The 24,651-nt window shown below is 39.7% G+C and overlaps 2 protein-coding genes across 5 annotated transcripts in view; one reads left to right on the forward strand and one right to left on the reverse strand.

Annotated features, from left to right (window-relative positions):
* wrap73 (WD repeat containing, antisense to TP73) lies at nt 1–10,083 on the reverse strand. Its single transcript, XM_077604185.1, has 13 exons — nt 9,935–10,083; nt 9,337–9,417; nt 9,093–9,245; nt 8,308–8,424; nt 3,675–3,747; nt 3,119–3,222; nt 2,834–2,920; nt 2,182–2,316; nt 1,980–2,057; nt 1,801–1,909; nt 1,558–1,683; nt 1,268–1,459; nt 1–438 (listed from the first exon to the last, which is right to left on the reverse strand). Exons 2-13 carry the CDS (start codon nt 9,403–9,405, stop codon nt 332–334), a joined length of 1,350 nt encoding a protein of 449 aa, XP_077460311.1. The 5' UTR covers nt 9,406–9,417; nt 9,935–10,083; the 3' UTR covers nt 1–331.
* Nucleotides 8,382–24,651, forward strand: part of tp73 (tumor protein p73) — a 21,225-nt gene continuing 4,955 nt past the window's right edge. Inside the window, exons 1-7 of one of the 4 annotated variants that reach the window (XM_077604180.1) lie at nt 8,382–8,551; nt 12,047–12,142; nt 12,545–12,695; nt 18,462–18,707; nt 22,582–22,768; nt 22,944–23,059; nt 24,460–24,569. In XM_077604180.1, coding sequence (XP_077460306.1) covers nt 8,520–8,551; nt 12,047–12,142; nt 12,545–12,695; nt 18,462–18,707; nt 22,582–22,768; nt 22,944–23,059; nt 24,460–24,569 — 938 coding nt within the window. In that variant the 5' untranslated portion in view covers nt 8,382–8,519. Of the gene's footprint in view, nt 8,552–9,732; nt 9,777–10,648; nt 10,760–12,046; nt 12,143–12,544; nt 12,696–17,167; nt 17,310–18,461; nt 18,708–22,581; nt 22,769–22,943; nt 23,060–24,459; nt 24,570–24,651 lie in introns of those variants that run through there. The other 3 variants (XM_077604182.1, XM_077604181.1, XM_077604183.1) reach the window with 3 other exon arrangements.

The following is a 24,651-nucleotide window of genomic DNA, read 5'->3' on the forward strand; positions in this document are numbered from 1 at the left end:
TGAAAAATACTTATCAAATTTTATTCAAAATAGTGTACAAAATATCATGTAAAAGTATCTATGCTAAGAAAAACCAAGGCAAGTGAATGCTTGGAACCTGAGCCATCACCTTCACAGTGGTCAGAACTGGAGCTACATTGTGTATTTGTTCATCTTTGTCTTATATACAAATGAGGAATGTCAGGTTTTGAAAAACAGTCAGCGTGTCAGACTTCAGGAAATTGCGCTGGTGGAGCTGATCTGGCATCGCTGTCCTTGCTGGGCTTTCCCACCAGGTCATTGGTCAAGTATTTGTAAAAGTCCATTGCATTTTAATGTGTGCCTGCTCATATCACTTGTCTTCAGTGCTAGTGTAGCACAAACACATCTGTTCCTTCCCAATCAGAATGAGAGGATCTCCATGGCAGTGCCATGTCAACGACTGAACCTGGAAACCGGCTGTTAAGAGAAAGACACAGAGAAAAAGTAAGTACGAATTTTAGTAATTCATCTGAGGAACTTAGTTTGGCACTGGCATGCTTTTGTCTGTTGAAAGTTAAAAGACTGGGGGCGTAAGTATAAAAAAAGCCTTTGATTTCAGTGATTATCATCATCGAACAGACAGTGGTACCTCGAGATACGAGCTTAATTCGTTCCGGGACTAAGCTCATATGTCGATATTCTCGTAACTCGAACGAACGTTTCCCATTGAAATGTACTAAAAACAAATTAATTTGTTCCAACCCTCTGAAAAAACACCAAAAACAGGATATTGGATTGTATTTTTTTTTTAATTTCTTCTAATTCGCCATCTATTAACAAAGTAACACATAACTAGTGGTTTAATATTACTAAAATGTGTTTAATAGAACTAAAATTAGACAGATTCCGCGGAGGGTAGAGAGAGAGGAACATAGAGGGGGGCAGGGGTGACTTTTTGCACCGGTGAATCGTAATATAACAAACAACAAAAAAGACAGTGCGCTAAAATCATAAACAGCCTCTCATGTCTTGCCCACCTGGCTTTCTCGTATCTCGAAATTCTTCTCGTATCTAGAGATAATTATTTGCTCGAAATTTTACTCGTATCTCGAAATGCTCGTATGTCGGGGTGCTTGTATGTCGAGGTACCACTGTACTTGAAATCATTGATAAAGCATATTTTGTAGCATACCCACTGCATCGTGCGAGTCTAGGCTGTGATGGAAAAAAACTTTGAACGCTGCTGTAGAATTTCTTTTTGTCTTAAATCAGGCAATGTCCAACCACAGACTACAGTTATATTTACCATCAGTGGGGACTTGAGCGGAGAGGCATCCTGCTGGGGTCCACAGATAAACATTGGCGTTGCCCGTGCATATCGCCAATCGTGCACGTGTCGGATCCCACTGGAAGCAGCGCACGGCTGACATCTGCTCGAGCACAGCTTCAAGGCTCATCCTCTGCATGTCCCACACCCAGATGACACTAGCCATGTTATCTGTGGTGAACAAATGCAGACCGACAAGCATTTTGAAAGTGCTTGGGCTGGTAATGAAAGACAGTAGTGCATAGCATGGGGGGAACATGATATCTGACCATTTTTGGTGGCTAAATAGCGACTGTCTGAGCTGAAGGCTAATATAGAGACACCAATCTTTGGGTTTGCTCTGTCTGGGTCTGGTCTGACCACAGGCATTTGAACTGGAGGTGGGTTGATCTCATCTGGAGGGGAAGAGAAGAAAGCTGGTGTATGTGAATTAATCACAAAAGTTGCTCTCGCCAATCAAGTAAAATAGTATACACTTATTTTTGTTCAGATCGTGGCAAAATCCGACATACATTTGCTCTGACTGCTTAAGAGAGTTGAGTCTATTGTTAAGTTGTGTAGAGAGAGTTCATCTGTTCCGATGGCAACAGGTGATTTCTTTTCCATTTCCTTATACACAACCTAGAAACACAATAAGGAGCTCTGGTTAAGGTTGACTTCAACACTATAAACAATTAGGTAAAATACATACAATGTTAGTGTTGTTGATGGTTGCTGGATGTTCGAACTGTCCAATCTTCTTCCACGTGATGTGGTTAAGGATCCGTACCTGCGAATTGTTACCATACTAAATGACAATGCTACTTTTGACATTTATACAACTTTATGGAAGAAATTGATGGGAAAACACATTTGTAAAGTTTTACTGTGATTTACTAAATGTGCGTCCACACTTTTTCATCATAGCTGCCTATTGCCAGGAATTGACTGCTGGGGCTCCAGGTCACACACTTGACACCCAGTGACCATTCGTAGGCACTGTAGGTTGACAGCAACCGGCCATCCAGGGAATACAGTAACACCTTGTACTGCCAAAAGGACATGCACATAAAGAAATGGGAGGGTAAGTTTAACTTTTACATTTTTTCTCTCAATAGTTAAAGTTACAAGAACAGAAAAGTAAGAAAATAAGAATCACACAGAACAGCATAGTCTTTTTTTTACCCTAGCCATGTCTCACTAACAGCTTTGCTTCTATTTGTGTCATCGATAGGCAATTACAAACCTTTTGGGCTTCTTTTGCCTCCATCTGATGAAAAATTGCTTATTTTTTCCATAATGAAATGTACGTTATATCCGCACAGCAACATGCCTTTCTATTCAGTGTCAACCCAGTTTTAACTCATTTTCCTTAGTGTCTCTGCATTTACATTCTGATGGGAAGCTAACATGCCACTTAACACTGACACACAAGTGCCGCATGCAGAGTCCATGACACAGATTTTTAAGCGTTAAAACACAAAAATTTTACACTGTGGCTATCAAATGTAGTGCGAACTTGTCAATAAACTTCTATCAAAAGTGTTAAGGCATTGAAAACTTTACCTCCAGACAGCTGTCCCACACAGCTAAGACGCAGCCATTGGGAGACCACTCTAACCCCGTGAGGTCCTGTGTTTCAGTCTCAAAGTGCTGTAAAAAAACACCATCATTGCAGGTTTACACCTTAAAAAAATTGAGTCTGCAATTGAGAATGAGTATTGTCATAACTTACAAAATACTAATCACCAGAATGTAAATCCCCGTTACAAAGATTGGACTGTAGCATACCTATTTAAATTACCCCCAATATTAACTTGGAAAATGGTGGAAAGGGGGAAGAAACCTTACCCTAAGCAAGTGCCAGTCATCACACACAAAAAGACAAACATAGTCTTTGCAGTCACGACGTTCAGCCAAAGCCATATAAGAGCCGTCTCTGCTGAAATCAATACCTATGAGTAAGAATGAATTGGACAAAATGCTAATCAAATAACAATGAATAGGAATCAAACTAAGATGTCATCATTTAAACTTTCTGGAGATGTTAAGTATATTTTATTCCTGTGTATTTTATCAGTTGTTATGACACTTAAAAGTGGCTTAACATGGATGTATTATTTATGGCACTAGAGAGGTGATGTGCAGGTTGAGCGAGGACACTGACGGACACAGTCACACACAATCATTTTTACCCAAGTTGCTGACAGGCTTGATACGAAAAGCATGCCCTATTTACTGGAAGAGGCACAGCTGTCTTCAGAGACAAGTACAGTTTGGATACATAGCCCTGGGCTGGCCGCAAGGTAAAGCTCGGCATGTGATCCATAGACTACTTTTGTGGTAATGCATAGACACTAAAAAACCCACAAGCAATTCATTACAACAGAATTATGATCCAACTCACCCTTGAGACAAGCTTTGGGATTCTTGATATAAGACACAGCCTTGGTGCACAGGGACCACACAGTGATTCTTAGCTGCCAAGACATCACAAGAAGGAAAAGCTCATAACTGTGGCCATCCTCTGCAGTAAAAGTCAGTTGTAAACACACCAAATATATTTTTCCAGACTTATGTTGAACTTTAAAATAATAATAATAATGGTGTGTACCATTATAGAAATATGAACATGAAACTGAACATGAGAAATGACATATCAAAACTGAAACAGAGAGAAATAGACAGTGCATGGCATACAACATATAAACCTGCTGTGCTGACTCTCTTGACCTCTTTAGAACAAAGCAAATAAACCAGGCATTTGTTTTGCATTTGCCAATGCTTGACGCTTTCACAACGGCATCTAAATGGATATTTGAACTCAGTCAGTGCTGCCACCAAAGTGGCCTGAAATTTTCACTGTGTTTGTTGAAGACATCCAGCTGTGAATAACTTCCAATAAGACCTCACTCTACACATCTTTTCAGACATGGTGCAATGGCAAACAATTCTAAAATTGAGAAAATATAAACATGCTTAAATCCCCTCATATATAAAACGTTTGAAATGTGTCCGTGCTCTTAAATGGGACTTTTGAGTTGCAACGTAAAAAGTGGCCACCATCTTTGTGGAATTTTCTTCAAATAAAATGGACTTGAAAAACCTCTACAAACGTCCAAAATGAATGCAAAGAGAAAAACAATCGTTTAGTAAAGTAAATGACCTATCTGACTGTCCACAACACTTGCAAGAATGTTCCATTTGTTTTCAATTTAATATTGTTGCCTGGCATTAGAGGACTGGTGGAGAAGGGGTTGAAATAAAAGGCGTTGTCGAGATAACTTGAGATAAATTGGGTTATGCAATTTTGTTACAAGGGGAAGACATTTTAAATGAGATTTTCTTAAGGTGATTACAGAAAACAAAAGGCTATTTCACCCTACGAAACATCACTCCGCAAACTAGCATTCGATTTTCAAAATTCTTGATGTGCTGTGGTTGATCAGGTTGACATGATTATGAGAACCTGACATTTTTGAGGAATCAGAAGTTGCTCATTTGATTTTTTTTCCCCCTAACATCTCCACATTGCCATTTGCCATGAACAGAATGCCAGAAGATGAGTAGAAGAGCAAATTTAATTGGAGCAGCATCATGAAATGAAGCATGTCAGCAATTCTTAATTTGTGCTTGGACAAGCGACTGAAAACAGGCAAGTGCATTTGCTCCCAAATAGTCCGATCTGTCAACAGTGGATTTTAATGCAGGCATTCCACGTAGGAGGCCATCTCAAACCGATATAGCAGATTTCTCTTGTTACAGTCGCATGATTCTAACAAGGAATATGAGCCTCTTCAAGCCAACATATATACAAGGTATGGATAAGCTAATGTCATCATGACCGTGTCAGCACTTTACTGGTGCCAAGTTAGAAGATGCTAGCCATGTTCCAGACGTATAAGAATGCTAATCCGAACCTGATGTATCTGAAAGCAATCGTACGCGGAGTTCAGTGATGCAATTCACTGCATTTCGGCACCTCTCCGCAAATAAATGTGAATTTATGGGAATGTACGGTTTTATTTTACAAGAGCCAGAGAGATACATGTTCACAATGCAATATGTGATTCAGTCTTGTAATCCTTGGCAGCAAATGAGCAAATTTAACAACAAATTTATTTAATGTCAACATTCCCAGTTCAAATGGGTTGGATGTCAATGGTGGTCAATGATTTAAACTATCTCCCTAGGAATTAATAGCTAACACTTCAGATATCTTTAATAAGGAGATTTACAAAGTGCAGTTGTTGTGTAGTATACTTTGTTTTAGAGAAAAATGAGTAGTCAACTAACACATTTATTCTAGTTCTCAAGGGATTCCAATTCAAGGAATTTCAGAACAGCACAATTGTTAAACCAAATACTATTGCCTAAAGCAAATAGGTTGTTTAGTCTCATTCACCCAAACAATTCGGTAATCGTATACAAATTGTGCCAGCGCATCTAAACTTTTGACCCTAACTGCAATAAAAATTAAAAAAACAGCCAGGTAAAACACCCCCACATGGCGAAGCTGATTTACCATCACATAGTCAGACAAACAAACGCATACAGGGGCCTAAGCCACACTACAGGCAGCTGTCCCTCCTAAACAAGTTATTATAGCTGGCTGTTTATGAGTGGCACTGAAACTCAAGCCTGACACAAGCACCCGCCTGGCACAGTTTTAATGAAAGCTTGCTTTGGGGTGAAGGTAAGTTCACCAGGCGCATTGTCAAGGTAGTAGCAAATGCCACTTTGTCTCCATTAAATTATTTTCCAACCTCAGTGACAAAATGATACTCTGTAACGAGACAATAATCAGTCTTTTATTGTCACATTCTGGCGAATGATACAACTGGCAAAGTGGATCTGAAAAAACAAAACCTGGGTAAACAACTTTCCGGAAGGAGGGTGAGAAATATTGTGAATTGTGATGAGTTTGAGTTTGATTTATTTAATGAGAGACAGCATATATTAATGAACATATCTATATTCATGACCATATATATGTAAATATATAAGATTGTAGCTGAGGGCTAATTTCCATGGATGGAATATTTCCATGCACAAGACCCACATACATGCAAGATTATATTTGAGTAAAATTAAAACTTGCATTTGATGTCACATTGTTGGCATGAGAATTATATGTACATCCTCAAAAAGTGGCATCTAAGTAGCAGCCGCTGTAGTAGATCACATCTCATGTAATCAATGGAATCTCAAATTATGGGTCTCTTTGCACACGCAGCCTCATTTTTCTATGAAATTATTTGGGGGTGGTGAAAGTATGTAGCTGTAATTTTAAAGAGTTACTGAAGTCAGCCGCATCGCTGTGTAGAGGTTCACTCGCCTGACTTCGTTGCGGGCAGACACGGTCTCGATTCCCGCAGGTGGCGCTACGATTGGGAGTGCGGATGGTCGTTTGTCTCTCTGTGTGCCCCAAAACTGACTGGCGACCAGTCTAGGGTGTAGTCTGCCTTTCGCCCGAAGACAGCTGGGTTAGGCTCCAGCAACCCCCACAACACTTTTGAGGATCGGTGGTATGGAAGATGAATGAATCAGTTACTGGCTGGTGGGAGGGTAAAGTGTTGTGCTTAAAGAAGTTTAGGAAGCCCTTACATCCTGAAAACTAAAAAAAAGGTACAGGTAGCTGAAACTTCACTGTACTATTGGTTCAGTGGACAGCACGCTCAACTGCTGCAGTGATGATGTGGGTTCAAACCCTGATCAGAGAGATGGGCGAAAAAGAGGGCGCGCAAAGATGTCACCACCACCATCATCAGATCCATTGCACACATACTTTTGGATTATTATATTTTTTTTACTATGAAGCAACAGTTAAAACGTAGTTCTTTTTACGGTCGTTTGTTGTTAATTTTACAGGAGACATTTCACTTTCCCCGCTTATTTAACTGATCAAATCTGGCAACCTCAGCTGCCAGTATTTTGCTATGAATTTAACTTTTTCTTTTTGTTTGAACAGCTGATAGTGATGCAGTTTAGGCATTTTCCCCAACGTTCAATAGGCTACATTCTCATCTGGGGTTGTAAAGCACTTTGTGACACCTGTCTCTAAAGTATATTTTTGTCAATATTTTTCCTTTTGCTCTTTTTGCTTTTTACAGATGGAAGATACAGACACACCAAAATGGCAAGCAACAAACACGTGCATCCCCTGCGGTCTTTGGCCCTCCAGACAGAGTTGTATGTTAGCCCATGGCACCTGTCAAGTGATCTCCCTAACCAGGCTCAACATGACAGAAGCAGCCTTCTTCATTTGTCACTCAGGCCGAGGGTAGCAGCTCCAGCTCATCGATCATACGATAAGCGATTACAACAGAGTGGACACAAAATACCCTTTGGGAGACTAATGTTAGATTGAAAATTATTTCATGTCAAAAGCTGGCACAATAAATCAAACAATCAGACATATGACAGTTCATAATTTTAAATAAATATGTGCATCAGGAGTCTCCAATCTCAAGCCATTATTGTATACTTTTTAGAAAAAAACTGTCCTATGAAGAACTCTTAGGTCTACAACTCTTTGTTGGTCTGTATAGGGGTACTTGACCAATATTTTGAAACCCCCGGTGGTAATATCAATATCACAAGATCAAACAATAGCTTCATTGTCACATATGGAAAAAGTCCATTTTTCATTAAAAATATTTTTAATTTCCAGTATGGATCTTAGCCAAACCCTGGAGTTAGCAATTTTGAGAGTTATGGTACTTGTAATTTCAATGGCTTACTCAAGGATGTGCCAAACCAAACACATGGCACCCCAGACAGACATGAGGCAAAAATGTACCAGAGGCAAAGAGAGCCATGTATAACAGGATGCTAACAGGAGTGGGGCTATGAAATCAGGCTGAATACATGCAGCAGGTGGGGGGTGTAAGGGGTGTTAAGGCTCTGGTGTCTGGCTATTTTTAAGACCCCCCTTTCCTTGTAGGCCAGCAACAGTGGAAATCAGACAAGCATATGCATAAATACACTTGCATGCGTAAGAATCCTTACTCGCCAGCACGCACCAACTTCGCACTTACATGGAACTCAGTGGTGTTGAGAATGTGACGTCCGTCTGGACTCCAGCGCGAAGCGACCAGTCCGATTGACCCCTCATCGATTTTACAGTGCCAGTCAGGCTGTTCCAGTGACCACACCTGGGTAGAAAGACATTACTGATGACATCTCATACACACCCACTGAAGCTTCCTTAACTTCAGATCCACAGTAAGAACCATTCGTGCAAGAGACCATGAAAGACTGGCGATGGCTCCCACTTCAAAGGTAAGATATTGTGTTTTGTAATGACAGTAAATTCACCCGTTAATTTTCATTATTAGAAAGTGTAGTTTGTTTGTTTTTAAAACATCTTGTAATCTTTTGGCATTTTATAGTCCATGTTTTAAATGCGGCTCTATTCTGTATTCAGAGATCTAGTACATTGCTTATTATGTCTGCAATCGGTCAGAAAGAAAGGACAGACAGAAAGCTTTTTAAAATGTATATACTTATTTCTCATTAAAGTGTCAAATACTGAATACAAACATATGGTGTGACTTCGCTAAAAATAATCAGGTTTAACTAACATGCAAAAGAAGATATGGGTCAGAAAGGTTTCAGGACTGCTGTCACTAATTTCAAACTTCACACTTTCTCTGCCAAAATGGGCAATTAACTAAAGAGATTAACGCATCTGGTCATAATGCCCTGGTTATCTGAAACTAACGCCGATCCTGCAACTTTTCTGACACAAGTTCAACTTGAATGAGAAAATCAAAACTGTATAAACATGTCAGATTATTCATATCAGCTTCTCATAACCTACCTGTACCAGTCCTCTTTTGTACATTGCACACAAAATGAACTGAGAATCAGACGACCATTCCATTTGAGATATCTGGTCCAGACAGGTGTAAAGATGTAGAATTTGAAGCGTGCTCACATCTCGTACCACCAACCTATACTGCACGCAGGTGGCCTGCAAGATAACATTTCCAGAACAGAAAACAAGTCGTTAAAAGACCTCACTTTCCCAGTGATGCCAGTAAATGTGGCACATTAGATTTTACCAAATGTTTTCCATCTGGAGAGACTTTACATAGTTGATTGGATTGCTTGAAGATCTCAGAGAAATTCATGTCGGCGACTCACTATAGACAAGAATTGGTAACAAATGAATATATAGTGACACCAGAATGAGTTCCATCGAAGTCGTAGCTTCCACGTCTGGCGTGGTAATTTCCAATTTAAACACGAGATGGAGACATTTGTTAAGCACACAAGTACGGTCCACATTTTACTCCACAATAGCATGACTTCAAAACCAAATATGAACAAAAACGCCCCCGCGAGTAGGTCCGTTGTTGTAAAAAAATAAAATAATAATAATACTACTAATAAGGGCATGATGTCATATGTTTAAAAAAGGACTTCCTTTGTAATCGGAAGAAGCATGATGATAACTAGTAAACTACTCATAACAAAGTTAACTACGTGAGCCACGAAACTGGTTTGTACCACAACTTCAATTGCACTTTTGTCTTTTTGGCCACAATATTTGAGAAGACACACTGCATGGATTGACAGCTAACTTATCGCTAACGGTTCGACGACACATTCAGCGCAATATTAACACGCCGCGCGCGTCAATGAATGTAGTGTGCTTACCTCAGCTATTTTAAAAACAAATGTCAAAACATCGTTGATTGGAGAGGAGGCTGCCAAACCTATCGTGCAGTTTAGAGAAGTTAAGCCTCATTGAATGGCATTAGCACAGTGCAATAATCACACGAGCTGGTTTGTTTGTGTGAGTGGCTGACGACACTGCAGCAGGGACCAATCACAGTATCGCTTTCCTTCTTTTGCATTCTGGGAAATGAAGTTTGCATTTCCTATCTTATTTCTTCCTAAAGCTGCTCACTTCTCAGGCGCGTGTCCATCTAATCAATCTATACTTTTTTTAGAAGTTATTTTGAGTGTTACTTCCGGCTGGTAAGACTTCTAAGTAAAATATTAATAGTGTTTGTTTTACTATGTTTTCCCCAATTTTTATCTCGTTCGAAAAACTGCTATTTCTTTGATCGTGAAATATTTTTGTTTTTTTTACACAACACTTGGAAGAGCTTAGTGAAAAACAGACAAAAAGTATCCACCTGCGAAGATGAAGAGGGTTTCCCGCTTGTGTGCGCCCAAAACGCGCTGCCTGCCGCCTCCTTTCTATACTTCTTCCCTTTTGCTCAAGTCCCTCAGCAAAAAGCGCACGCTTCTTGGGCTGCATGCAAATCGGCTTCCCTGTCCTTATCAATTTCGCCATTTTTTCTTTCTCCGTAAAGTCAATCTTCTTTTCAAAGTTTGCTGTTAGGTCGATTTTTTGTTGTTGGTTTTGTTATTGTGGCTGTATGGAGGTACAGTCTCTTGACATGTTCGATAATAAACTGTTGGGCTTTGGACACATCAAAATACATTTTGGATTGGGATAATAATACTTTTCAGGTAGGTCAATTTATTTATTTTGTTTAGATGCATTTATTGCTGCGTAACATCTTTTATTTAATATACAATACAGGCCTACAACTTTTGTCGCAGTCGGAATTTTGTCTCGTTGACAAAATTGTCTGCTCGAATAATATGCTGTGATTTTCAATTAATTCCAGTGTTTTTGCTTTCAAATCCATGAGATATTTTATTTATTTTGACTTTTTTTTATTTGCTCCATAATGTCAAAATCGAATATTTTTCGAGGAAGCGTGTATTTAAAAAAAAGATCTGTTTTTTTATTCCAATTCTTCATTTGCATTTATAAGGCTATTATTGTCTTGTCAAATCTTCGATGTACCGTGACTGAATGACATGGTTGTAAAACAACTGAATCAGTTCACGTGGGATTGAGGGTTTAAATAAAATGTATAATTAATATCTTTACATGTGGGACTGTGTACTTTAGTTCTTAAACTGACTCACGGGAAAACAATGTGTGTGTGTGTGTTTGTGTGTTATGTGAATATAAGTTGCCATGGGGGCCGTAGCCCAGCAGTGGAGAAAATTTGTCACATCCATCTATCTGCCCTTGTGGTGTTAAGTTGCATTTTTTTCTTTGCAACGGGAATTATTTTTGCAGCAACAGAAAAATACAAACAAAATATGAATTCTGAGTGTTTTTTTTCATGGTTTCATGTAATGTGGTTTCTTTTCTAAACACTCGCACGCAAAATGGAGAGACAACGAGAGAGAAGGCAAATGAGAAAAAGAAAGAAAGACAGAAAGAAAGCGAGAAAGCAAAAAAAAGAAAACACGCATTTGGCATTTTTAATATGACGTTATTGGGAACTATACTGTTCTCTTATCAAAAATAATTCGGGAAATATGTGATGTTTAGTTAAAATTGACTATTTGGGTGAAAATGAGACCATTCAAATCTATGTCAAATAATGATGAAAATGTCAACTGTGAATTGTATATTAAGTTGAATGCAAAATAAATATGTGTTTCTTTCTAAATTAATAATACATGTAGCATAGATAGACATATATTTCTATGGTTGCTTTGGTTACGGATGTAGAAGCACCTTGCAGTGTGAACCAGTTTGAAGATGCTGAGCCTCCGCTTGCTGATGAGTTGGCAGGTCTGGGCAGGCCCAGGCCCCCTGACACGCTCAAACTACATTGGTTCCAGCACACCTGTTAGTATGTGTGGGTGTGCATGGGCTTATGCATGTACCATGTCATAGAGGATGTCCTACTTTACTGAATGTCCAAATAATCATTTGTGCATTCTTCACAGAGTGATCTGCCCTTCACCAGAGTGCCCAAGTTACAAGATGTCCCAGGCCTCACTGAATGAAGAAGGAGGCAACTTTGACCACCTTTGGCGCTCTCTGTGAGTGCTATTGCAAATAATATGAATTCATGATGTACATAATTTTGGAAAAAAACCTGCATTGAACACAAAATTAGATTTCAATACTCCCTAAATGATCTGATGTCATCTGTATGCGCTGATCGTGAAATTAAGCTCTAAAAATTGACATCCTATCAAAGTTGGCATCATTTTGAGATTAACCACAAATTCCTCATCCGCTTTGTTTTGAGAGAGTCAACATTAGTATTTAATTTGCTGTTTACTCTAAGAAGACGACTGATAACATAAGCACACATAGCAAAACATTGTTTTTTTAAAACCTGATCTCAGCTGCCCGATTCCGATCCTCAGAAAAAGACGAGATTGGGCCCGATTTCCGACAAATTCAGATTTTCATCCAATGGTATATTGTGCCTACAGGGAGCCAGACAGTACATATTATGAGCTCCCCGCAAGCGACCAAGAAAATGTACGACCAGTACCTTCTACAAGTAATTTGGGCAACCAGAGTCGTACTGCTGAGGTTTCAATGGACGTCTACCACATGAGGGACATGAACGACAATGTGATGGTACAGTATATGAACAGATATACTTGTTAAATTGCACATCTTGTTCGTTGTGAGCACCCCCACCCCCATTCTGACCTATGCACCACCTTCACCGCCGCACGACACCGTGTTTAAAAAAAAAAAAAATGTATCCTCTCACTTTTCCCTCCAGTGTTCCCTCCAAGATGCTTTCCCTCTCTTGAGCAGCATTTTCCCTCTCTGTGGCCCTACCGAGATTCCTTAGGGACTGAGGAGTGGCCTTTGTGAGTGTTGGAGTTGAGCTAATTAAAACCCAAGCAGAAACCTCTAGCCAAATCAGCATACCAGCCATCTGTAGGCTGAGGTTTGTCAACTACAAAATCACAAACAAATAGATTGACAGTGGCCATGACATTAATGGAATCCCTTGATGCACAAGCTCAATGAAAAGCAAATATTTTGATTTTTTCAACAATAGCACTTAAGCTCCATGATTTCTAAATATTAGTTCATAGACATCTATTAGTGTGATAAATATTTGAGTGGGCAAGTCTGGGCCTGCATGGCCGGTTAATGAATACTCCTGATAGATTCAGAAAGAGAGGCGGTGCTTCAAATTGTTTTTGCAAGGTGATTTGTGAAAGCGCCGCCTCGTGGTGTAGTGGTTCACTCGTCTGACATTGGTGCGGGCAGGCGTGGGCTCAATTCCCACTGGTAGCGGTATGATTGGGGGTGCGGCTGGTTGTTTGTCTCTCTATGTGCCCTACGATTGACTGGCAGCCAGTCTAGGGTGTAGTCTGCCTTTCGCCTGCAGACAGCTGGGTTCGGCTCCAGCAACCCCCGCAACCCTTTCAAGGATGGGCGGTATGGAAGATGAATGATCAATGATTTGTGGAAGCCCATTCAATGAGAGAGTCAGGTGAGGTTCCGCATCCGGCATCAAGGCATTTTCTCTCGACAAAAGATGGCGCTTATGAAATGGCCGGTCCAACTAAATCCATATTCACTTGACTCCAGCAATATTTAAGTTCTCATGGGAGTACTATAAAAAATACTGGAACACTACAATGCTGTTTGTGGTAAGTGAATGAAACTGCCCTCTTGCAAGGGCTACGTTACTAGTGTTTGCGTTTTTCTTTTACTCGAGGGTTAACTTTTTATCAATGGGAAAGAGAAGTTTTATGATGTGGGTCCAAGCAGAAAGAACTTTGTTTAATTCATTGAAAACCTACATTTTGATTTTTTTAAATGTTTATTAGAGAAGAAAATTGTGAATAAAAGTAAGTTTTTCCATTGACTGGCCACTTACTAGTGTCACTATTTCAGCCCATGAAATGCGAGGACCACAATCACAATCTACCCATACTCCGAGGCAGGCTTTTTTTTACAACATTATTTTTTTCTATGATCAGTGTGCAAATAAATTCAAGATTTGAAGTTAAATACCATCTATAAGGTAATTTATAGTTCTACTATACCCTCTAGATTCATTGGATTTTTTTCTTCCTATACATCCACTTGATGCACGAGCAGATGAGAAAATAATATTTTTTAACCGCTTCCACACATTGATTATTTCATTCAATTAACCAAGACATGATTTTTTTTAACTCTGAGGTTTCTCTTGCCTGTGATGAAAACAGCAACATGTTATGTGTGCATTGATGTCTGTTTTTGCAATATGTCTGCATCAGCGGGGAGTTTAGCTGGCTCAAAGACCCGGATAGTTGTAGTTTGCGTGTGACTGAAGTGTGATATTAGCACAGGCATTGTGATGGGGTGTCCAGCTGTCGATCGTCAACAGCCCTCAATGATTGAGCCCTGATTTTCATTATTGTGTGACAAGATGCACTAAGAACCATTATGGCCATGCGGTAACAATGCAAGCATTTTGGGAAATGGAGTTCATGAGTAATTCGTTTCCGCTTTGTAATAAACAAAAAACAAATATGACATTTTGAATAAAGAAGGGCGGCAGAGAGCATGAGTGGTTAGTAGTCCACCCTTCACTTCTGAGATTGAAGGCCCAATCCCAGGCTCTGGCCTTTCTTTGTGGAGTTTGTATGTCCTGCATGCGCCTGTGCGATAAAAGCATGGTAGGCTGATTGAACACTGAAATTGTCCCTATATATGATTGTGTGCCTAAATAGTTCTTCATCTCTTTGTGGCCTGCAATTCACTGGCAACCAATGTACCCTTTCTACCCATAGGTAGCTGGGATAGGCTCCAGCACCCCAGAGGACCCTTGTGAGGATAAGTGGCATAGAAATGAATGAATGAATGAAGAATATAACGACCATAACTATTATAAAATATTTACATCAATGTAGAGGGTGGGGGGTTCCTTATATTTGTATCTGTACTTATAAAAATGTTATCATATTAGTACATGATAAACATGAGTGAGAATTTTATTTATTTTATCATGTATATGTATAATTTCTATGATGATAGGGTTGGGGGTTAGAGTTTTTAGTGGAGTTGCTCAAAGATTGTTGTTGTTGTTGTTGTTGTTGTAAAACATGTTATTCTGTGATGGATGAGTTTAGGCCTGTCATGATAATGATTTTTGTTGAATGATCTATTTTTCCCACAAACTATTGCGATAAATGATAATATCATTCATTTTTGTCATGATAAAAAATAGATTTATTAGAAAAGATTGTCACTAGTATTCACTACCTCATGTGACATTTTTGACTCTGCTTCTTTGATCACAGTGAACTTTGATTTTGATATTTACATAACATTCCCTGCAGAGGGCGAAAGACTTCCCTGCTTGATGCACTACTTCCTTTTGAGTTGATTCCTTTATCTTTCATTTAGGCATGTATAGTTCTATGAAATTCTACTCCTATAACTTCTTTTTAGTTTTTCATATAGGCATGTACAGTTCTATGAAATTCTACTCCTATAACTTCTTTTTAGTTGTTCATATAGGCATGGACAGTTCTATGAAATTCTACTCCTATAACTTCTTTTTAGTTTTTCATATTGGCCATTTTTACTTCCATCGCAAATAGTTGGAAACAAGATGGTTGCGGGCGTATATTCTCTCTCAAACGCTGCTGGTCATTTGTGTCTTACCCATCTTGACAGTTGAGTGCCGCATTTCTGAATATTTAAGCAAAATGTCTGTCTTTAGGGGAATTTGAATATTGTTAAAGCTTGAACACACACAGACAGACTGGCTCTAACAATGGCATTAGAGGCTGTGGCTGTGTTTCAACTTGTTGCGGATCAAGTGTAGTTACCAAGACCAAGCACACCTGTGAGCTCACACATACACTTGGCTTACCTCATTTCCTTGGAACAAAAAAGGGGAAGGGAGTAAACAATCAGATCTTGACTAGATAATCTCTCTGTATAGTGAAAAATCATCTTTTCTCTATTTTGGTAGTCAAACACTGACATTGGCTTTCATAAGAGTTTGTCTGAACTGTATGACTAGTTAGTCAATGTTGTACAGCTTGTTTTTATGTTTGCGTCAATATATCCACGTGCACGTACACTCTCACATCATACAGTTTGCATTAAGTGTGGGACCTTGACCCGTCCATCTCTTTGCTTTCATCTGATAAAGCCAGGCAGGATGAACACAGCGAACTTTACATATCCCTCATGTCTGTGTACATTTTTGGCCTTGTCCACCATTAAAAATAACAACAAAGAGATTATCTATTTCTTTTTAAACCATGAAAATAGCTTGATTGAATATTACATTTGGATTTTGACCAGCATCCATCATTAGAAAAAAACAAATTGTGCCATTTAGATTAGATTTTAGATTAGAACTTTATTTCATCCCGTATTCAGGAAATTTATTGTCTGTCTTTACAGTGTATAGTATATTAATACACTACATCTACTATACTTTTATCACCCATTATTTTATTTTAGACAAACCACACATTCACACACACACACACACACACACACACAAAATGGTGAAAAGTACATTTAAGGTCTTAGTCCACTCTCCTAATTAAAATTGAGTCCTGTAATGGATGATGTATGTTAGGATACAGCATGCATGTCACGGCATCAAAATTATTTCTCCCGCTCTCATACACACTCACACACACGCCGAGACAGTGTTTACTTAGTGCAGGTCTTCACAAAGTGTTTGGTAGCATGTGTGTACATGTAGGCCAGCATTGCAGTCTATGTCTAGGCTTGCCATAATTAGAATGCAGTACCATTTTTTTTCAGGTTCCCATTCCTATTTCTTAAGGTTGATCCTCTCTCACTCAACATGTACCAATCCTCACCTTTGTCCTGCCCCTATGCATATGTGTGAAAGCATGTGTTAGTGTGTCTGTGTATGAGGGGGGGGGGGGGCGCTTGAGGGAGAGAGAGAGGGAGAGAGAGGGAGAGAGAGAGAGCGAGAGAGAGAGAGAGAGAGAGAGAGAGAGAGGGAGGGAGAGAGAGAGAGAGAGAGAGAGAGAGAGAGAGAGAGAGAGAGAGAGAGAGAGAGAGAGAGAAAGAGAGAGAAAAGAAAGAGTATGAGTAGTGTGTCCCCTCATGCACACCTCACTTGAACTCTGCTTATTGCAATTGTCCTGCACTCCTTTTGCTCTATTTTGATGTCTCTGACTGACGTATCAGCAGTACATGTGGCTAAAACTTTAAAGGATGTACTACGTGAAAAAGAAGGTAAACGCTCTGGCATTAAAATTTCTTGTGTGAGTTGCATGTGACAATTTGTTTTTAATGGGTAATTGAACAACTGTGTTATAGACGGAGTCAAAGCACAAGTCAGTGGGACACATCTTTAATTGGAACTGAACAGTTGCTTTGTTTTTTTTGTTGTTGTTGGGGGGGTTTCTAGCTAATGTTAAATCAACTCAGCGCCAAAATGATGTTTTTATAGACAGAAATTGATTTGTATGAGCACAAAATGGATTGATTGGCAATTGATTTTGGTGAGACTGATTTGAGATGAAGAAATTACAGTGTATCATGCAGTGATGTAGAGGACCTGTACTACACTGTGTGTAGGGCTTGAAAGGAGGCCTGATGCAGTATGTTAACTTTGTGTCACCACACACATGCCTTGGAGCAACAACTTCCTCAAACACAGCAAAGCGGACAAGAGGGGTCGGCAAGTAATTAGTGCAGATTACATTGCTGTTTTACAAGTTAACACATATAGCCCTCCCTAAAGTGGCTATCGTGTGGCTAATGCTGCAACCACATCTGACACACGGTACTCACAATTCTGCTTTCTTGCATGCTTGATGGTTCTGTGCCATACATGTAATCGGATGTATTTTTCCTTGTACAATGGGAGCATGTCCAGTAGGCAAGGCATGTAATATAATTTTAGTTTAGTTTAGATAGTTCAGAGAGTAGTAAATATGTAAATATTTAAAGTAAATATGTGTCAAGAGTTTAAAAAGGTAATTGGTTCATCTGATTTGAGTTTGGACTGTTCAGTGCTTCTGCAAAAAGGAAGGGCTGTCTTGATGTGTGTTTCAAGAAAATGTTTCCTGCCCTCGTCTTAGTTCTTTCAGTGTAAAAGTACTACTCAAGAGTGGGTAGTAAAGCAAACACTTATGAACTAAAGATAAAGTTGTATCGTTTTCGACAAATTATACACACCAGTTTCCAATTCAACCTTTACGGCTTACCATAGCCACTGAGAATCTGTAAAGACATTGGTACAGCGCAATGTAACCCGACCCACCCAACTCCCTGTATGAGTCCAAGCTGCGGTCACTTAAGCATCCCTACCTGTGTCCTGCCTCTATCTTTCTCCTCCTGCTTCACCTCCCTCATTCTTTACTCTGCTCTTCTCTCACCCAGTCCCAGTACAATTTGCTTAGCAGCAGCATGGAGAGCCTGGGGAGCAGGGCCAGGCCCGCTAGTCCCTACAGCTCCGAGAATGCCTCTTCAGCCGTGCCCACCCCCTCGCCCTACTCCCAACCCAACTCCACCTTCGAAGGCCTTTCGCCTGGCCCGGCCATTCCCTCCAACACCGACTATCCGGGACCACATGCCTTCCAGGTGTCCTTTCAACAGTCCAGCACTGCCAAATCAGCCACATGGACAGTAAGTACCATGCGCACTCAATAAGCCTCGGTATGCATTCTTCACCTTTTTTGCCCTTTCTGGCTTGCCACTATGCACCCACATACACTCGAGCTTCGACACTGGTTCACAGTCGTATACACTCAATGCAGCACATGTGCAGGCCTGCCCTGTTCAAGAGAAAGTAACGGACCATCCAGGGATTATTTTTTCAGTTTTTCCTCTTTTCCGAATGATAAATTGTTTCTCGGAACTTTATATTGCAAAGAACACTTTGTTCAATGTTCACTTCAGTGCCTGTTTTTTTAAACACATCTACTCAACATTATCATCACAGTATATTTGCTATACATGAGTTTATTGAAATTCAAGTATATGTTTGCTATGTTTATCAAATAACTTTGCTACATATTTGACTACCAATTAGTGAGAAACAAGTACACACTTTATATTTTCCTTCATAGGGATAAACAAAATAGTCTGCAGGTTTTGGATTGGATTGGATAACTTTATTCATCCCGTATTCGGGAAAATTCATTGTGCCAGTAGCAAGAAAGGGCATAGTTATAAGTTAGACAGTACAACAAAGCAAAGCACAAAGTACAAAGCAAATCAAAGTAAATGTGATCATTAAGAATCACCAAATCAAATCATTAAGACAGAAAAGCATGAAAAACACAAAACGAGCAAGAGTGGACGCAGCTACTGCCACCGGCTGCCACTTGAACAGCGCCATTTGGTTGCGGTAGCAAAAACGGATACAGACTCAAAAAGACGTTGTAAAGTTGGACAAAAACTGGAACCACATTAAAATTTACCTTAACTTTAGGTGAGCGCAAATCCAAATCGCTACCTGACACTTTCTCATAGCTACCTTTTGTCCACAAACAGGAAGCGGGCCTCATTGGTGTTAGTGTAAATAGATTTATATTTCTCACTCAATGTCACACACTATTACGGACACAAGAACCCAGCTCTCATGAACTTCTGTGGAAAGGTCTCACCCCCGCCCGTCACACATTTGACCTTCTCCAAAAGCGAAACGGGATCCAAACTGCACTTCCATCACTCCGTCTGTGTTTAAATGTCTATGTTTGAGGGATTCCTTCACGACTATGTTTGCTGGAGGCAATCATGCATAGTGCATAGGCTTCTTGACGCAGCTTTCAGTGATGTAAGAAGATCCCTCTGCTGACCTAAGAGTGTGACCTATAACCTGCTGCTTTTATTCTGTTGTCTCTTTCTTTCTCCAGCATTAACACTCTTAAACCTGTCAGCTCAAGCCCCTTGCGTTTCAATGTAGTCTGTCCTGGGGGGGCACATTTCAAATTCCATCCAAACTCTGCTGCCAGGTGAAAGTGTCTTTCAAAATTGAGGTTTAATTTACTACTACATGTATATATGTATTTTGGATGGTAATCCCTCTGATATATAACCACATCTAGACCGATTCATTATGGCACCAAATGAGTAGGCTTGATAGATCAGTGGTTGTTAATTTCGCAGTCACGCGCTCTCACACATGATTGTTTGAGTCCTGTCCGCCCTGCTGTGGGCACGTTCATCAAGATGAACAATTTGATAATTAAATGTGACACACAAAAGATCCTCTGATAGTTCTTGCCTAATTGATGGGAGACCATCAAAATGTATTGAGTCATTGACAAAATGTGCCGTGAACATCTGAAGCCAGCAGTGATTTTAAAGTATATATCTTTGTTTACAGTATGTTCGCACTTGGGATGAGTCGGGGGACTTGTCACACCTTGATGGGTGGTACATGCATCAGCATGCACTGCAAGTGGCCTGTCAGAAGTTGCTTTTCCCGACCGACCATTAGCCTCTCTCCGTTAGGATGCAGGTTCCAACAAGTACTTGCAATGCATATCTCTCATTTTGCCAGCAAATCACGTGCAATCTTAATCACTGCTGAATCCCTCATACACATCTGTATTAAAATAATAATAATGCTTTTGTTTGTTCATTACAAATCGGTTATCCCTTAAAAAAAAAAAAAAAAAAATTCTAATAATCCAAAGATTGCTCTTTGGATATATGTTTTTATCATTCAAATGGAACCAAAATCAAGCAGTTTATTATTTTTTTCAAAAATAGTTTTCTTTCATTTATTTAAAAGAAGTATCAGTGTCCAATATCACACATGAGTGCAGAATTCTGTAGAAGTGGGTGATTTCTCACCAGGCGAGCTCTTTTGTGTGTACATGGATGGAGATCAAGCAATTATCACTCTTTCCATGAGCCTGTTTGGACCTGCCTCCAGTGTACCACAGTGTGATAAACCGTTGGGGCTTTATATTTTATAGATTTTGTGATTTTGTGGTTCACCTTTATGCACTGCGGAATGGGATTTTGAGTTCAACTGTCAAGTTGCCTGTCAAGTAGAAACTCAGCTGTGTTCCAAGTGTTTCCTCATTCTGTGATACTGCTAAAAACAAGATAAATTTGTACATTCAATATTTGTTTTTTCCCCCACATGGTTCTAAAATGTATTAAGGCACGATAACCCTTTAAAATATTTTTTGTTGATTTTTCCTTTTTTTGCATATTCATTTTGCCTGTTAATTTATCCAGGAGTGATTACAATATCATGCCCCTTCTTTACAAGAAATAAAACAGAATATTCTTTTTATTGTGAGTACGTATATCATAGTAATGATAATCCACTTATCCAATATATTTTAAATTGGGTTTTCCAATATGGAGCCAATCTTAGTTTAGAAATAAATCATCACCATGATCACAATAATTTGGTAACGTAGAGATGTTGAAACGTGTCACTACAGGCCTGTTGCGTAGAGCACCGTCATTTTCACTCCCTTCACAGTGCGCCTGCGTGTGCATGTGTGAGTAAGAAAGGGGGACTTTCTCACACGTGTGTGTGTGTGTCTGTGTCTGTGTCTGTGTGTGTCTGTGTCTGTGTGTCTGTGTGTCTATGTGTCTGTGTGTCTGTGTGTCTGTGTGTCTGTGTGTCTGTGTCTGTGTGTCTGTGTTTCTGTGTGTGTGTGTGTGTGTGTGTGTGTGTGTGTGTGTGTGTGTGTGTGTGTGTGTGTGTGTGTGTGTGTGTGCGCGCGTGCTTGGGGGCATCATAAAGGTGTCACAAAAGGCAAAATCATAATTTAATGAGAAAAAATGTTTTCCAGCTGCCAACACCACATAATAGTTTAAATTAATTGGGGCAAAGTTTGATAGTCCTCCCGCGGCCCTAGTGAGGATAAAGCAGTTCCGAAAATGAAAAAAAAAGATACCCTTCATCTCCCTGGACTGTGACACAATGATCCTAGTTGCTAATAGCTATATGCCTCTGGTAGGCATGGCAAACAGGAGGGAGCGCAAAGGGCTTGGACATGGCTTCATACAGCCCAAAGATACCAAATGGGTGTCCCTTCCCATGATATGACCACCTCTGGGAGGAGCCTAGTGGTTCGAGAGCAAAATAAGAGGATTAGCCTTGGCGTTTTGATCGTTGACTTGAAAATGAATTTTAGATGGCTGTCGAAGTTCAGGGTTTGCTCAATAATCACGCCAAGATTTCTGTCTTGATTTGTCGCTGTCAGTGGCATTGAGCCAAGGTGAGCGCTGATCTGTGACCTTTCATTTCTTGGCCAAAAATGATCAACTCTGTCTTGTCTGCATCTATCTATTATCTGGAGAAAGTTCTGGCACATCCATGTATTTGATGACTACATTAACTGAATGAGACTGTGGGGACATTGAAATGTTAAGTTGGGCGTCATGAGTGAAGGCATATGAAATTCTATTTACAACCATGATGCCGTACCTTAACAAACATGTATTTATAACTAATATGAATGTTCTGTAATGAAAGTTATCTTTTCTTTTTGCCTCTCCCCGTGTTTGTCTTTTCCCCTCCAAGTACTCTCCTCTGCTGAAGAAGCTCTACTGCCAGATTGCCAAGACATGTCCCATCCAGATCAAGCTGTCATCTTCTCCTCCCCATGGAAGCATAATTCGAGTGATGCCTGTCTACAAGAAGGCTGAGCATGTGACAGAAGTGGTCAAGCGTTGCCCTAACCATGAGTTAGGCCGGGATTTCAATGATGGTATGGTCATTCAATCTGATTTACTGTCTTTTGCCATTTGCCACCTTTTACTGAATTGTATACATGATGATTCCAGAATTAGCCGTTGTTGACACAAGATGCAATTCACATCGTTTACAAAGAACCTTATGAATTTAAAATTTTAAAGATTTAATTTAATTAACTGCTCATTCAGGCCAAGCAGCGCCTGCAAGCCATCTTATCCGAGTAGAGGGGAATAACCTATGCCAGTATGTTGATGATCCCGTAACAGGCCGCCAAAGTGTCTTTCTTCCCTATGAGGCTGCACAGGTGGGTGCTTGTAGCTATTTGTTCGCATGTATTGTGCAATTATTTGTTTTTAGTGTTTGGAAGAAGTTATTCCAGAATGGTGTGCTAAATTTTGGCTTTTATACATGATTTGTATCCAACACTTCTCCCTCAAATGTAGATAAAAGCCTACATTAGGAATGTGTTGTGGTTAATACTAGCCGAACGTTATTTATTACTTCGTCAATATATGGCGAATTATAAGAAATAAAACATTTTTTTCAATCCAATATCCTGTTTTTGGTGTTTTTTTCAGAGAGTTGGAACAAATTAATTTGTTTCCCATTCATTTCAATGGGAAACTTCCGCTCGAGTTACGAGAATCTTGTCATACGAGCTCAGTCCCGGAACGGATTAAGCTCGTATGCCGAGGTACCACTGTACAGTGGTACCTCGAGATACGAGCTTAATTCGTTCCGGGACTGAGCTCGTATGTCGATTTTCTCGTACCTCAAACGAACGTTCCCCATTGAAATGAACTAAAAACAAATTAATTCGTTCCAACCCTCTGAAGAAACACCAAAAACAGGATATTGGATTGGAAAAAAATGTTTTATTCGTTCTAATTCGCCATCTATTAACAAAACTAACATAACTAGTGGTTTAATATTACTAAAATGTGTTTAATAGTACTAAAATTATACAGATTTCGAAGGGGAGAGAGACGGACAGAGAGAGGGGGGAGGGCTTTTTGCACGGCAAATCGCTCGTAAGATAACATAAACAAATTGAAATGAACTTGGATTACGATGCAGACACACTGAAAAATAAGTTTAATCTAACCTTACACTAAACTTAATTCTAATTTTGTTATAACGTTTGATACATTTCTTCTCCCGGGTTGGCTCTATTTGCCCCGCCTCCACCCTGACTTTCACCATCGATGGGCTGTTTGCTTTTGTATTCCCTTCAAAATATTCCGAAAATGATGCACACAAATGTCCTCACAATAGGATAACGCACGACCACTTGCCAACGAGTAGAATATATAAATTTCGTATTAGCGATCGCCTCGCCATTCGCAATGACTAACAGGAAAAAAAAACACTGAAAAAATGCAACGCTCCGCCCAGTGCTCGCAGAGACATTACAAAGAGGGAGTTGCGACCAGAGACATTACACGAGGGAGTTGCGGGGAGAGAGACAGTGCCCATGATGTTCTTATGAGCAGCATCTCGCGTCCGCTGTCTGCTCGTATATCAAAATTTGTCTCGTATCTCAAGATAAATATTTGCCCGAAATTTTACTCGTATCTCGAATTGCTCGTATGTCAGGCCACTCGTATGTCGAGGTACCACTGTAATTCCAATTCCACGTTGTATGCTTCCAGCATTTTAAAATATGTACTACATGGCTCTTTGATTTGCTATTCCATGTTGCAGGTGGGGACAGAGTTTACCACAATATTGTACAACTTTATGTGCAACAGCAGCTGTGTAGGTGGGATGAACAGGAGACCCATCCTTGTCATTATTACCTTGGAATCAAGAGAGTGAGTTGTCCTTTCAATTATGTAATTTCAACTGATTTCTGTAAGAATAAATACATACTTTAAAACATTTTTTGCTATATGA

Source organism: Stigmatopora argus, chromosome 1 (assembly GCF_051989625.1).
Source record: "Stigmatopora argus isolate UIUO_Sarg chromosome 1, RoL_Sarg_1.0, whole genome shotgun sequence".
In the NCBI taxonomy this organism is placed as follows: domain Eukaryota; kingdom Metazoa; phylum Chordata; class Actinopteri; order Syngnathiformes; family Syngnathidae; genus Stigmatopora; species Stigmatopora argus.